Raw genomic sequence first — 15,792 nt, forward strand, 5'->3', positions numbered from 1 at the left:
AGGCTGGGCCAGGGGCCAGATCACCATCATCATTACAACAGCAGCTGAGGGCCTACTGTGTGCCAGGTCTTACAGGTAGGTAAGTACCTGTTCTGCATGGCACGTATTTGGCTGCATGAAACAGCAGGTGTGTGTTGAGTGGCTAACTGATGGTGGTGGTCACAAGGCAGGGACTCTGATAGCTATAGGGACTGAGTCTTTTGTGTCCTTGGACACTACCTGGCTTGTCAAGGTTCTGGGTGACGGATACAGTTGTGCCTTGTGCAAGGTCTATCACTCACTGATTCAACTGGGGGCGTGGGACACCCCAAATCAGAGCCATCAGAGAAATGGGGAGAGAGTACAGCCCAAGAGGACCCAGGCCCTGATGACCCTGTTCTGGGGAAGGGGCTGTGGTCCAGAGCTGTCCTACCCTAAGGGGCTGCTTTTTGTGGCACAGGCTGGGACCTGACCACAGGTACCCATTGCTAGGGTCTCCGTGTGCACAGCTGTAACATGGACCCAAATAGCCCTGGCAGCTCCATGCCCCTCCCAGCCGGGTCACAGAGCACAGACGCTGGAGCGCTTTGCAAAATGTCAGAGCGCAAGCCCCGGGACGGTGCTGTTCAGTCTCGGGTCCCCAGCACCTCTAGCAGCGCACGGTGGCCAGTCATCAGCTGCGGGATGAATGACAGCACTGGGGGCTGGCGGTATCAGCGAGCTAGCTATTGTCCCCGCCAGACACGGCAGCCCAGAGAAGCAGAGGCGACTGTTCCCACCATCCAGAGGTGGAAACTGAGGCACAGAGAACGTCAACGCCATGTGACCCAGTCACAGTAGCCGCCTCGGCCCGAATCCAGGCCAGCGGGAAGCCCGAAGCGGGGTTTGGCGAAATGAATTGGTGAAAAGGGCGGCGAGCACCAGGGACCGACCCCCAGGCGCGCGCGCCTCACCCCAGCAGCTCGGGGGCAAGCCCTCTCCCCACTCGTCCCCCCCTTACCCCGCTTCGTCCCGCCTGGCCACTCCCGCCCACATCTGCGCCCCTGGCCCGCGCCGGGGCTGCGCTCACCTGGCCCGGGCTCCCGCGCCGCGGCGCTGCGTGCTCCTCCGGTCTCGGAGAGAGCCAGCCGCTGCCGCCCGGGCCGCCGCGGGGCGGGGCGGGGCCGGGGGCGGGGCCGGGCGGCGGAGCCGGGGCGGAGCCGGGTCCGGGCGGGGCGGGGCCGGGGCTGGACTGGGCGGGGCGGGGCGGGGTCTGATGCCGGGACCGCCCCCGCCTGCGCCTGCACCTGCTCGCTCCGCCTGCAGATCTTCCCGAGGGGAGCTGGGGGGGAAACGGGCCGCGCTCCCGGTGGGGAACGAACGGCGAGGCCTTGCCTGACGCACACCCTTCCTACAACCTCTACCGACTGTGCTTCCTCGCCACCCCCCTCGCCGTCAGCCTGCCTTTTCCCCTTCCTCTTCTCCCGCCCTCATTTTGTCCATCATCCAACCTGTTCTTCCATCCACCCCTTTCCATGCAGCCATCTTTCCATTTTTTTTTTTTTTACTAAATCTTTTAGCCATCCATCCGTCATTCCATACATCTTTCTGTGTATCTATTCAAATATGTACCCTTGGGGTTGGCGCTGTGGCATAGTGGGTAAAGCCACTGCCTGCAGTGCCGGTATCCCATATGGACACCGGTTCGAGTCCCGGCTGCTCCACTTCAGTTCCGGCTCTCTGCTATGGCCTGGGAAAGCGGTGGAAGATGGCCCAAGTCCTTGGGACCCTGCACCCGCGTGGGAGACCTGGAAGAAGCTCCTGGCTCCTGACTTCGAATTGGCGCAGCTCTGGCCGTTGCGGCCAATTGGGGAAGTGAACCAGCGGATGGAAGACCTCTCTCTCTCTCTTTCGCTCGCTCGCTCTTCATCTCCTTTTCTCTGTGTGTAACTCCGACTTTCAAATAAATAAATCTAAAAATACCCTAAATATGTACCTGTTTATCATCTATATTTTCTTCATCCTCTGCCCATTTAGCAGGTAGCAGGTTTCATCCATCCAGTCTTCCACCACCCAGCCATCCATCCAACCATCCATTTCCTTCCACATGTCTTTCCTCCCTTTCACTCACCTGTTTAGCCTTCCTCTCTTGCATGCCCCCACCCATCTCTGAGCCCGTGCTTAACGGGCACTTCCTCAGTGCAGCCCCTCTCCCTGGGTTGAGGATGCATTTGGGTCACACTGTCCCTAGCAACTCACATTTAGGTGGCAGCAGCAGAGGGGCAGGCGTGTGCCCAGCCCCTCGCTAAGCAACTGCAGTACAACCAGAGAGGCTGAGAGCAGGTGGGGATGTGCGCTTGGTCATGGTCAGAAAGAGGGTGACTGGAAAGTGCCCTCCATGCAATGAAGACAAAAACAAGATCCTAGCCTGCACCTGCTAAGTGCCAGAGGTGAGGTCTATGTTTAGTTCTTGCAAATCTGTTTTAGCTCAGTTTTAGACACAGGGGAACAGATTTAGGAAAGGCGGCTCAATATGTGTAGGGGTGTGGAGGCCATGGGAACAATACCAGGTTTAAATCCTGATTGTGCGAGTTTCTTACTGTGTGTCTTAGGGCAGCTACAAGGCTTGGCTTCCTCACCCATCAACTGAAAATGGTGTGTATTTTACAGTGTGCTGTTGTGAAGTTCATAACTAAAACAATTTATGCAGGATGCTAAGCGTGGAGCCTGGCCAGTTAAGCCATTGGTAGCTATTATCATCATTATATGAAAGCTTGGGACTCGAACCCAGGTCCTGTGCTTCACCATTGCACAAGCTACTGCTCGTCCATACTTCCATTCACAAAGTACAGCCCCTTCTTCCACTGGCAGGGCCAGGGAGTTCATCATATTCCCCAGTAGCAGCCACTGATGTCGTCTTGCAAGGAGAAGCACAGGTTATAACACAACTGTTAAGGGGCAAATTTGTCCCTGAGAAAGATTCAAGTGGGGACATTCCACCCCCCCAGTACCTCAGAATGTGACCTTACTTGGAAATCAGGTCACTGCAGATGTAATCCGTTCTAAGATGAGGCTATAGTGGAGTGGGCCCCCACTCCAGTCTGCCTGGTGTCCTTATCCAGAGAGATTTGGACACGGACGTACACACAGGGAGTGCATCAGCGGAAGGCTGGAGTCGTGCTGCCGCAAGCCACGGCACTACTAGAATTCAGGAGAGCAACATGGTACATGGCGCTGGCACTTTCAGGGGGAGGACAGGGCCCCGCTGGTCCCTTTATCTCGGACTTCCAGCACCCAGAGCAGTGACATCATAAATTTCTCTTGTTTCAGCCACTCAGCTTGTGGCATTTGTTACAATGCTAGCAGACGAATATGACTGCCACCAGCCGTTTTCTCTGTTTATGGAAGTGACCCAGAGAGGCAGCTGTCCAAGGCTGATCAGGGTGGGATTCACCGTGCCTGGGGCTGTGTTCAGCATCATCTCCCTGGGCCTAGCGCACATTCTGGGTAGTGCAGGCCTTGCCAAGCCTGGCAGACCAAGTGCTCGCAAACACCCTCGTGAGTTTTTATTGCATCCTAACTCCTTTTAGAGGAGCCACTCTCCCGACTTCTGCCACCAACAGTCAATTTTGCCTTTTCCGGAATTTCACATAATGCGACTTATATACCATATGTACTCTTTTGTGTCTGGTTTCTTTATTCAATGTTGTTCATAAGACTGATGCATCTTCTTATAGTTCCTTCTTTTTAAATTGATGTGTGTGTGTGTGTGTAGTATTCTACAGTATAAATGTACCACAATTTCTTTGCCCATTCTATCACTGATGGACATTTGGGTAGTTTCCAGCTTGGGGCTCTTATGCATAAACCTGCTATAAACTTTTTATTAGCTGTCTTTTGTGGAATACATATTGTCATTTCTCTTGGAGTAGAATTGCTGGGACAAGAGTAAGCATGTGTCTTATTGCAGTAGAAACTGCCAAATAATTTTCCAAAATGGTTTAAGTAATTGATACTGTCCCACTTCCACCCCAATCCATTTGCTCCATATTTTGATATTGTAGGTCTTTTTCTTTATAGCTATTCTAGTGGGTGTGTAGTGGTGTCTCATTGTGGTTTTAATATGCATTTCCCTGATGTAAGGCTGTTGAGTATCTTTTCATGTTTTCCACTGTGATTATTTGAGTGTTTTGTCCACTTTAAAAAAATTGAGATGTTATCCATTGATTTAAAGGTCTTTATATAGTCTAGGTATGAGTCTCTATGAGTCTCATTATTTATTTATTTTAAATTTCTTAAAAAGATTTTATCAGAGTTTTAGAGAGAGAGGGAGGAAGGAAGGGAAAGTGAGAGAGGGAAGGAGGGAGGGAGAAGGAGAGAGGGAGGGAGGGAGGGAGGTGAGGAGGGAGGGAGAGAATCAACTGATCTTCTATCCACTGGCTCACTCCTCAGGTGGTTGCAATGGCCAGGGTTGGACCAGGCAGAGGCCAGGAGCCAGGAGCCAGGAGCCAGGACCTTCTTCCCGGTCATACCATGGGTGACGTGAGCCCAAGCACTTGGGCCATCTTCCACTGCTTTTTCCAGGCCATTAGCAGGGAGCTGGCTAGGAAGTAGATCAGCCATGAACCGATGTCCAATAGGGATGCAAGTATTATAGGCGGCAGTTTTGCCTGTTTTGCCACAATGCTGGCCCCCATTTATTTGAAAATCATATGTATTTATTTGAGAGGCAGAGAGACAGAGAGAGAAGAAGTTCCTACCCACTGGTTTACTTCCCCCTGCCTGAACTGGGACACAGGCGTCTTCACTCGGCTGTATGTCCACACCTAGCTAAGAGTTTTTTAATAAAGTTTTCTCACCGAAAATCTACAAACCCACCCCAAAGATAACGTAAACAAAGTTATATGATCCCTTTAATGAAAATAAAAGCATTTTTATTTTAGAAAACGACCCCAGATGGTGTATTACATGACACATTCACTTCTTATACGCACGGTGGGACTAGGCCCCCACCACCTGCCCAATTTTCATGTGCTCCAGCCGCGTGTACTCCGGCCTGCGTTCCAGAGCAACCTTCAGTTCAGCTTGGCTGAGCCGGGGTTGGGGGTGGGGCAGAGGCTCACTTGTTTCTTCTTCCAAGAAGATGGGCTGATGTTGAAGCTGCGTGGGCCTCGTGCCCCAGGGCAGGGGCAGCACAGAGAGCACCAGGGCAGAAGTAGGCCTGTCTGGCTGTTTGCAGAGCTGGGCTCTCACAGCTCGGCCCAGTGCTCAGTGTCTGCTTTCTGTCTGCCATGCAGCAGGTTCTGGGGACTCATGGATGAATAGGACACCAGCTTCATCCCCAGGGAACTCACGGTCAAGGAGAGTTAGAGAAATGAGCAAGGAACTGGGAGATGGAATGGCAAATGCAGTAAGAGGCATGGTGGCTTAGGATGCTGGGAGAGGAAGGCTGGAGGCTCCCGACTCTGCAGACTCCCAGCTCCAGATGGGTCCAGTGACATCTTCGCACGGGAGCTGATGTCATTTGAGTTGTGTCTCAGTGGGTGAGTGGGAGTCATCGGGCAGAAGGTGGCAAGAAGGGTGTTCCAGGCACGGGGCTCCCCTGCGGCTTCTCAGTGAGCGGTGATCTTGTGGTCAGAGTGTAGGGTAAGTTCAGGGACAGGGCAGGCGACTTAGGGTAGACCTGGGGAGGGCCCCATACACAAAACCCAGAGCTTTTCCTTCCTCAACTTCCAGGGAGTCCTGGGTGTGGTGTCGTGTTTCCGGTGGACAATCTGGGTCACAGCTTTCTGTGTCGTGCTGCCCTCAGGGCCCAGATGTGCTTGGTGAGTGGTTCTCTGTAGTGTGGCCTTTCTGTTTAGAGGAACCCTTCCCCAAAGGTGTGACTTTCCACAAAATAGAGCATGCACCCGGCCCTCACTGGGCACTCAGCAGATGGGAGGTCCACCCTTTGCCCCTTACCTGAGAACACGTCTCTAACAAACAGTGACCTGGGGTTCGCTGTTGCTTTTCCTCTGGAGTTGGGACCTGGTGGGCAGGAGATGAGGAAGAGAGTTCTCCTGGTGTCCAGATTTCTGGGTTTGGTGGGTGGAGATGGGATAGGAGCTCTTGGGAGCAAGGGTGCTGTGACCAAGGTAGGCCCTCTGTTGATGAGACTCAAGGTCTGGCTGGCTGGGAGCCACGGGGCAGGTTCAGGGGCGCTTGAAGGGCCTACCTGAAGGACTGGGCCTGCCACAGGAAGCTTCTGGCCTTGGTGATCTCCTGGGCCAATCTCCTTAAATCATCTCCTTCGAATGGTGGCAACGGGGGATCCTGGAAAACCGGAAGTGAGTGTAAAGTTCCATCCATTTGAACTTCACTGGGCAGAACTTGAAAATCCAACATCCGAAGCAGTGACTGTCAAGGATAATTAAATGCAGCCTCCCACCCAGGCCAAGAACTCCTGTGGGCCTCAGCTTGTGGGAAACTCACTACCTGTTCAGGCAGTCATTCTGTAAATGGGACACTGAAATAAAATGTGTGAGAGTCATTGTATGGAGGAGACTGGGCAAACCAAGATGGTCTTCGAACTCTAATGAAGTTGGGGCCTCCCTGGTAGGTGCGGGGGCAGGTGTTTGGCACAGTGGTTAATTTGATGCTTGGGCTGCCTGCATCCCATGTGGTAGTGCCTGGTTACAGTCCTAGCTCCATTTCTGACATCAGCTGCTGGGAAGGCAGCAGATGATGGTTGAAGTACTTAGATATTTGAGTACAGGGGCCTCTTGTATGGGGGATGTGGATTGACTTTCTGGCTCGTGGCTTTGGCCTGGCCCAGCCCTGGCTGTTGTGGACATTTGGGGAGTGAACCAACAGGTGAAAGATCTTTCTCTCTGTCTCTCTGCCCTTCAAATAAAAAAATTGCAGGAAAAAAACCCAAAAGATACGTATATGTTCCTTATCTTACTGCTATTCAGTAAAGCCTCTTCAGCCCTTTCTCCATTTCTTCTAGTAAAACTGAGACAGACACACTTTCTTATGTTAATGAGTGAAACCCCAGAGCCCCGCCTTAGAAACACGCACCCTCACATTAACAAGTTCTGTGAAAGAGACAAGGCTGCCCTGCTTCCTGGGGGTCGAGAGAGCCCATTCTGCGTGCAAAGAACCAACCCCAAAATCCGAGAGGATGAGATATTAAACTGAGCACTTTCCCCATGTCGATGCTTTCCTGTGTCTTGAGGACACGTGAGTGAATTGTTCGTTACCTTTACCACTTTGTTCGGCTGTCTTTGTTATAATTTGCAATACATGTCCCTGGAAGAGTGGCTTGGATAAAGCAGTGATATAAGGGCCACCCTGACTTCAAAATTTATGTCATGTACTGTGAAAGGAAGCTTTATCCTCTGAAAAGAATGTGGGCTTCTGCGTGGTTGTCTTCCTTGATAAATTGTGGCCCTAAATGTTATCACTGACAACGCTGCCTTCTGTCCAGGTAAGAATATGTGCACAAATTTTCTTTCCTTTTAGGCTGGCACCGTGGCTTAACAGGCTAATCCTCTGCCTTGCGGCGCTGGCACACCGGGTTCTAGTCCCGGTTGGGGTGCCGGATTCTATCCCGGTTGCCCCTCTTCCAGGCCAGCTCTCTGCTATGGCCCGGGAAGGCAGTGGAGGATGGCCCAAGTCCTTGGGCCCTGCACCCGCATGGGAGACCAGGAGAAGCACCTGGCTCCTGCCTTCGGATCAGCATGATGCACCGGCCACAGCGGCCATTGGAGGGTGAACCAATGGCAAAGGAAGACCTTTCTCTCTGTCTCTCTCTCTCACTATCCACTCTGCCTGTCAAAAAAATTTTTTTTTTCTTTCCTTTTTTTTTTTTTTAAAGATTTATTTATTTATTTGAAAGTCAAAGTTACACAGAGAGAGCAGAGGCAATGAGACAGAAAGAGAGGTAGAGACAGAGAGAGAGATCTTCCATCCGCTGGTTCACTCCCCAATTGGCTGTAACAGCTAGAGCTGAGCCAATCTGAAGCCAGGAACAAGGAGCTTCTTCCGGGTCTCCCATGTGGGTGCAGGGGCCCAAGGGCTTGGGCCATCTTCTACTGCTTTCCCAGGCTATAGCAGAGAGCTGGAACAGAAGTGGAGCAGCCGGGTCTTGAACCAGCACCCATATGGGATGCTGGTGCTTCAGGCCAGCGTGTTAACCCACTGCGCCACAGTGCCAGCCCAGCATACAAGTTTTCTATCACATTAGAAGAGGATCACTGGAACCTATGACTTTACTAGATTAATTACGTGACAGATAATCTGTGGCTACTAAGTACATTGCTTAGCAGACAACTCGAATATCTGTGCTTCAATGAATTGAACCCGGGAGGGCAGAAATATGCAGGAAGGAAAACACAGAGGTTAAGGGTGCTGTGGGCTCTGGCTTCCCCATGTTCTCTGGCTAGGAATATCCCTAAGCCTCACTGAGCCTGTTCGTTCGTTTAGTGGGTATAATAATGGTGGGAGGGGGGCTGTTATCTTGGTGCAGCAAGTTAAGCCACTACCTACAACACTGGCATCCCATATTGGAGTGCAGGTTCAAGTCCCAGCTGCTCTGCTTCTGATCCAGCTCCTTGCTAATGCACCTAGGAAAGCAGCTGAAGATGGCCCAAGAGCCCACATGGGGGACCTGGATGGAGTTCCAGACTCCCGGCTTTGGCTTGGCTGGGCCCCTGCTGTTACGGTCATTTGGGCAGTGACCAGCGGATGGAAGATCTCTTTCTCTCTCTGTCTCTCCCTCTCTCTCTTTCACTCTGCCTTTCAAGTAAATAAAATAAATATCTTTAAAAAAAATAATCATGGGAAGATTAAAATGTATAATCTACATAAAGCGACATACCTTCATGTAGGAAGTGCTCAGTGAACGTAAACTGGTCCATTATTGTTAAGTAACACCCTCAAACCCTGATTCTGTTCCAAGCTTGAGGAGAGTCAGCTTAGGAGCAGAGCCACAGGGAAACACAGCCCCTTGTAGTGAACACTTTGTCTTAGAAGAGAAGCAGCGAGCATTTTACCGGGAAGGAGAAACCCCTGCCCATCGACAGTCTACGGAGCTGTTTCGGCAGCCCTGCGGCCTACCTGATCATCGATGAAGCCCTTGGTGAGCAGGCCTTGGATTGTGAAGAGCGTGTCTTCTCCAACCGGGCAGTGATAGCGCCCGCCAGTGAAGGCTGCCAGCTTTCTTAGAAACTCGACCGCTTCTCTAGGGGGAGGAGCAGAGGGCTGGGGAGGGGGGAGGCCAACCGGGCCCCCGCAGCCCCTGAGGAATGCAAGTCCTTAGGATTTAAGAGAAATCAGCCTGGCAATGGGCCATGGTTTGCACCACTGAGACTATCATCAGCATCAGCAAGTCTGCTTTCCCGGTGAGTTCATGGCCATGGCTGCTTAAGTGGAGGAAATTCAGCACCGTAGTGTCACCGTTTAGCCTGGACCCCCTCAAAGCCCACAGGTGCCCAGCCCCCACTTTACTCGACCTCTATCCAGTGCCCACTGGGTTAGGCCCGTGAGGAATACACATGTGGCCTTCTCGCAGCTCATGGCTGAAATGGAGAAATAAAATACTCACCTAAGGAATACGTTTTGCTAATAACTCAGGGTTTTTCCCGAAGGAGCGGATTCTCTCTTTTCTAACATATGCTCTTCGATTGTGATGGTTTACAAAAATAACCATCGTGATGCTTTGCTCATCTGTTATGTTTCCCTCCACTTAATCGCCACAAATGTGTTCCCAAGAAAGGTCAGAAGAGAGAATATGATGTGACTGTGAATCAGCACAAATCCATTGCCAGGCTGGAGAAAGTCAGAGGATCAGACCCATTGAGGGTCAAGTTCAGGGTGGAGAGAGGGGTTTTCACTCTGTGGGGTAATACCTGCCTGGGCCCTCCAGGCAAACAGGATACCTCCTAATCCCTGACCTGTAGGACCAGGGCCCAGGAGAGACCACTGTCTAAATGAGTCCCTGGATTAGGAGAGGAACCCCGGGTCTGTCCTCTCATGTGTGACCACAGGGAAAGACTCAAGTTCAGCCCCGCCTCCTTGCTCACCTGTCTGTGCAGTTCAGGGACACGGTGTGCACTCTCACATCTCTTTCCTCCTTGAGTCTTTGGACCGCATTTAGAACAAGGCTGCAGCTTGTGTCCGGCTTCCCGTCGGTCAGGAGGTAGAGGCCTTGCACATCATGAAAACTGAACGCTTTCTGAAAGAGTGTGGAAAGGTTGTTGTGAGCAGGGGCCACCTCCTGAGCAGGTAGCCCCTGCTGTCGCCAAGGAAAATGTGTCTGATCGGATGCCCTGATTTGTCCGTTAAATATCTGAGACTCCCCTTTTGGTCTAAGACAGACCAAGGAAGCTGCTGGGGTTTAGGAAACAGGTCATGGTCTACTGCCTAGCTGGTTAGCCCCAAGCAAGTGGCTTAACCTCTCTGAGCGTCTCTGTCTTCATCTTTAAAGTAAGAGCAATGAGAATTCCTTTCTCATCGGGTTGTTGGGAGATAAAATGAAGTAATAATCTGTACATCCTAAAGCACAGTACAGGAGATGATGGTATGTCTGTTTGGCTACAGGGTCAGTGCAATGCTGGAACTTGCCAGTAAAGCTTGCAAGACTGAGGTACTCCCCTGAGCTTGCAGGTGGGTCACCCACTGCATAGCCTTGTGACACGCTGCATCTGTGGTATCCACCAGGCTGTCCTGCCATGGCTGTAGGCCCTCTGCGAAACTCAGCAGGTTAAAACTAGGGAGGAAGAACAGAGAGGGGAGGGGCAGAGAGGGGAGAGAAGACTGGTTAGAACAGGCCAGCGGGGCCCGTGTTGTGGTGCAGTAGGCTAAGCCACTGCTTGTGATGATGCCAGCATCCCATATTGGAGTGCTGGTTTGAGTCCTGGCTGCTCTGCTTCTGATCCAGCTCTCTGCTAACATGCCTGGGAATGCAGTGGAAGATGGACCAAGCATGAGGATGGAGTTCTTGGCTCCTGGCTTCGGCCTGGCTCAGCTCTGGCAGTTGGGGAGTGAACAAGTGGATGGAAGACTCTCCTACCCCCACTTGGCAAACCAATACATAATTCTTAAAAAAAAAAAAAAAAAAAAAAAAAAGAACAGCCAGTGTAGCCAGTGTGTACTGAATTCAGGTGAAGTCACTTCTCTGAAGATTGTTCATACCTAGCACTGAAGATGTCTACAATGATCCCTGTGGCCTCCTGGGATGAGAATGAGAAGGTATTCATGGGGGCAGGCCTCGTGGTGTAGTAGGTTAAGCCACTGTTTGGGATACTTGCATTCCACACTGGAATACTTGGGATTGAGTCCTACCTCTGCTACTGATCCAGTTTCTGCTAATGTTCTGGCGGGATGGGACCAGCAGGTGATGGCTAGAGCACTTTGATCCCTGCCACTCACATGGGAAACCTGGATTGAGTTCTGGCTCCTGGCTTTGGCTTGGTGCAGCCCTGGCTGTTATGGGCATTTGAAGAGTAAACCAGAGAATGGAAGATCTCTCTCCCTCTCTTCCTGTCACTCTGCCTTTCAAATACATACATACATATTTAAAAAACAAAACAAAACAGGCTACACATTGTGAAGATTCTGGGTGCAGATGAAAATAGATTTAAATCCCAGTTCAGTCACTGCCTGGTTATGTGACCTTGAGCAATTACTTCCGCTGAGTTCTAGCTTCCTTTTCTGTGTAATGGGGATGATAACTGAATTCCTCACAGAGTCATCGTGAAGACTGAAGAAATCATGCATGTAAAATGCTTGGCACATGGGAAGTGTTCCGTAAATGCTCACTCATTAATATTAAGGCAAGAACGCGTCCCAGCCTAGGACTAGGGCCTCCTGCTGTCTCTGTAGGGCCAACTTTTCTGGGCAGACAGAACAAACAACCCATCTACTCTGCTTAAAGATCAAGTTCAACTGAAGGTCACTGTTCAGGGCCGCATGGTGGCTCCTTTGTTCAGCTTGCAGTTGTCCCCGGGCCCGAGATGGATTGCCAAGAACCACCTTCCTTCTGCAACACAGCAGAATTGGTGTTCTTTCCTGCTTAAACAGGCTGTTCAGAAAAGCATTCCAGCCTGGCCCAGGCCTGCTGCAACCACGAGGAGGCAGTGTGCTTGGGCAGCCCCAGGAGCTGCCCCTCTGATCTTCCTGACCCCCCACCCAGCCACAGCCCTGCTGCCTACCTGTCACATCGCTTCCGCAGCTGCTCCCAAATCAGCAGGGTCAGCTCTGTCTTCACCTGCTGCAGGTGGGGGCCCATGGACCCCGAGGTGTCCAGCAGGATGCACACTTTGCTCTCCAAGATGGCGCCAAACAGCCGGCGGCTCCCTGCTCCAGACGGGTAGGGGCAGAGGCAGGAAAGGAGTGAGGATGGCTCTCCTCGCTGTATCAGTCTAATCACTGATCACAGGTCACCTCTCTGGGACAGGGCCTTTGTAGTGTTTGGGAGGGGTCAGTTGTCCCAGAGCAGAGCCAGTCGGTGGTCTGGGCTCTAGGAGATCCAGTTTCATCTCTGGCTTTTCTGTGATGACTTGCACAAGTGTTCCAACCTGCCAGCACTTGGGTTTCCTTACCCTGAGATTAAGTGATTGGGCTAAACAGTGTCATAGGATTTGGGGGACTGGAAAGACGTCAAGGAGCACTTCAGTCAACTGATCAACAGAAATCAACTGTGCACACGCTATACACCTGGCACTGTGCAAAATGCAATGTTGAATAAGAGAGGGTCCCAGTCCTCGTGCAGCTTCCATCAGGCAAGGAAGACTGACGTTAGCAGATAATGACAGCTCTGCTGAGGGTTGTGACAACGGAGTGTTATGGGAGCACATAGTGGGGAGAACCGAAACTTGGATACAGGGTGGAGAGCAGAGAAGCCTGGGAAGGCGGAGCAGCATTTAGCCAAGGTGGGGTGTGGACACCCCGGCAGACAGAAAGCAGCTCAGAGAGAGCCATGTGGGGAATAAGACCACAGTGGACTGGAGACACCCAGGGGCAGAGGGATGAGTGCTAAAGCTGGGGAGGCTGCGAAGGGTCAGCCCAAGGGGCAACGCAGAGGCTGGTGACCTGCCCAGCCACACACAGACTGGCAGAAGCAGAGCTGAGCTCAGCACCCACACTTTGGTGAGGCAACCTCTAACCTAGTCCTTCTGGCTCTGTAAGGCTAAACAGAGATAACATGGGGAAAGGCAAAGGAACAGAAGATGCCACGCGCAGCCTTCCCAAAGCACGCTTCTGGAATCCCCCTGGGTTCAGCAGAGAAAACGGACAAGCAGCTGTAAGACAGGCTAGCTCTCAGGTGCAGATGGACTGAGAGTTGACCATGCTGCCCTTGAGACACCAAGGACCCCTCTGGAGTGTTGTCTGGCCATGCTCATGGCAAGGGGAGAAGAGGGGGGCATCCCAGAGCAGAGGGGGCTCCATGATGAGGTCCAGCCAGCTGAAGGAACCCCAGCCACAAATCGCCTACTGGTCTACCTTTGGAGTCAGCTGGCGTAAACAGTGCAGGTCACTATGCTCTCAAATTTCCCTGCCCCTGCCCACTTCATCCATCTCCATCATCACGACCCCTTTTCAGCTTCCTCACTCTTCCCCCTGGGCTATTTGCTCTGATTCCTCTCTACCCTCCCACCATCTTGTTTTCTTTGCAGCAACCATGCTTATTTCCATGCTGCAAATGCTAACTTGACCCCTTTCCCCTTATTTAAAAATTTTAATGGCTTCCCCTTCCTTTTTTTAAAGATTATTTTATTTATTTGGAAGACAGAGTTACACAGAGAGAGGCAGAGCCAGAGAGAGCTCTTCCATCCACTGACTCACTCCCCAGATGACCATGACGGCTACAGCTGAGCTGAGCTGAAGCCAGGAGCCAGTTTTGGGCCTCCCGTGTGGGTACAGGGGCCCAGGGACTTGGGCCATCTTCTATTACTTTCTGAGGCCATAGCAGAGAGCTAGATCGAAGTGGAGCAGCTAGGACTTGAACCGGCACCCGTCTGTGATGCTGGTGCTGCAGGCTAGGGTTTTAACCTGCTGAACCACAGCGCCAGCCCCTTCCCTTTTCTTTTGATAAATGACAGTCTGTGCTGTGGCCTCATCTCCCAAGGAGGGTCTTTCCTTTCACTCCCTCGCTCAGCCACGCTCGCTTCCATTCAGTCTCTGTACTCAGCACCTCCTCCTGCACAGCACCCCAGCTCACACCTGCCTTCCCTCTCTTTGCACAGTTAACATATTTTCATTCTCTAGATCTCAGCTCAAATGTCACCTCCTCACGGAAGTCTTCCTGGACCTTTCTATTCATCCAACTGCCCCTCTTGGGGAAGGGCTTCTCAGGCATAAATTCTCCTGGGGGTTCTTTGGTCTGTACTCTACCTCCTTGCCATGCACCATGCATATTAGACATCTCTATGAGACTCTTTGGTTGACGTCTGTCTCCTCCTAGACATTATGTTGCATGAGCTCAGAGGCCATCTTGGGTTTGGCCTTCTGCCCTCTCTCTAGTACCTCACAACATTTTGTTGAATAAGAATAAATGAATGAATGATGTCTCCCTGGGTATGTTAGAAGCATCTGATGGCTTCCCTCCTGTCCAGTTCTGAGTGGCTGCCAGGCCTCTTGGACTTCAGACCATCTCTCAATCCCCTGCCCATCTTCCTCTGCGACATGGGCTGGGCTCTCCTCAGCCAGCCCCATCCATCCACTGAGGAGGGCTTCTTCTCCGTCAGGACCCCTGCCCACACCCACTACTGGGGGCCAGTGTAGCAGGGCCCAGTCAGTACTGAAGAGCCGGGGCTGGCACTGTGGTGCAGCAGGTAAAGCCGCCGCCTGTGACCCTGGCATCCCATATGGGTGCCGGGTTGTGTCCTGGCTGCTCCACTTCTGATCCAGCTTCCTGCTAATGACCTGGGAGAAGCAGTGGAAGATGGCGCTAGTGCTTGGGACCCTGTCACCTACATTGGGAGACCCAGATGAAGCTCCTGATTCCTGGCTTCCACCTGGCCTAGCCCTGGCCATTGTGGCCATCTTGAGAGTAAACCAGCAGATAAAGATCTGTCCCTCCCTCTCTCTCTGTAACTCTTTCAAATAAATAAATCTAAAAATAAATAAATAAATACTGAAGAGCATCTCCGGGGATGGGCTCCACCATCACCTGCAGGAAGGTGAGGAGTGTGGGAAGGTGCCTGATACACGTGACTCTTTCTGGGGTGGCTGGGCCTGTGCTCTACCTCACTGTCAGCCCGCACCTTGCCTGGCCTCTGAACCCAGAACTTACGTGGGACCTGGATGGTAGCTGACCTGACAGTGAGGGCCCGGCCTTGAAAGGACTAGCCTTGGGGTGCTCCAGGGTTAACCTGCCACTTCCCCTGCGCCCCTCCGCCCTCCAGGGCAGTGGCGGGCTCACCTGACAGTAGCCACTGCAGCCTCTGCACGTAGCGCCTCATCAGCTTCTCCAGGCACGAGATGTATGCCTCCATTTCCCTGAGTGTCCACTGGATGTGTCTCACCACCCCCTGGGAGGAGGCAAGTGGTGGCATACGCCCCTCATTAGCAAGTTCTCCAATCCCCATCACCCCCAAGGCACTTTATTCCATTGGGGCTAACAAGGCCCCAAACATCTGTTAAGCTTTATTTGTTCATTTGTTTAAAAGCATTTTTTTTTAATGAAAACTACTAGATTTATGGTTCTATGAAGGAGTAGGGGAATTAGGGTGATGGTTTTGTGATAAATGCAGTTACTGTAATAACAAACAAATAAAAATCCCATAATATCTCTGAGTTTTAAAATAGGAAACCATTAATGGTGGAGTGGGAAGTCTAATGAATTCTAAA

At 51.8% G+C, this 15,792-nt stretch overlaps 1 protein-coding gene across 9 annotated transcripts in view; it reads right to left on the reverse strand.

The window, feature by feature from the left end:
* Positions 1-4,875: 4,875 nt before the first annotated feature.
* The window catches only part of VWA3A (von Willebrand factor A domain containing 3A), a 58,981-nt gene continuing 48,064 nt past the window's right edge, over positions 4,876-15,792 (reverse strand). For 4 of the 9 annotated variants that reach the window (XM_062180369.1, XM_062180368.1, XM_062180367.1 and 1 more), the window contains 7 exons: positions 15,365-15,473; positions 12,153-12,297; positions 10,564-10,708; positions 10,023-10,174; positions 9,058-9,181; positions 6,173-6,270; positions 4,876-5,985 (listed from right to left, as the gene is read on the reverse strand). In XM_062180369.1, the coding sequence (XP_062036353.1) occupies positions 5,934-5,985; positions 6,173-6,270; positions 9,058-9,181; positions 10,023-10,174; positions 10,564-10,708; positions 12,153-12,297; positions 15,365-15,473 (825 nt within the window). In that variant the 3' untranslated portion in view covers positions 4,876-5,933. Of the gene's footprint in view, positions 5,986-6,172; positions 6,271-9,057; positions 9,182-10,022; positions 10,175-10,563; positions 10,709-12,152; positions 12,301-15,364; positions 15,474-15,792 lie in introns of those variants that run through there. The other 5 variants (XM_062180365.1, XM_062180366.1, XR_009864729.1 and 2 more) reach the window with 5 other exon arrangements.

Source organism: Lepus europaeus, chromosome 21 (assembly GCF_033115175.1).
Source record: "Lepus europaeus isolate LE1 chromosome 21, mLepTim1.pri, whole genome shotgun sequence".
NCBI lineage: Eukaryota > Metazoa > Chordata > Mammalia > Lagomorpha > Leporidae > Lepus > Lepus europaeus.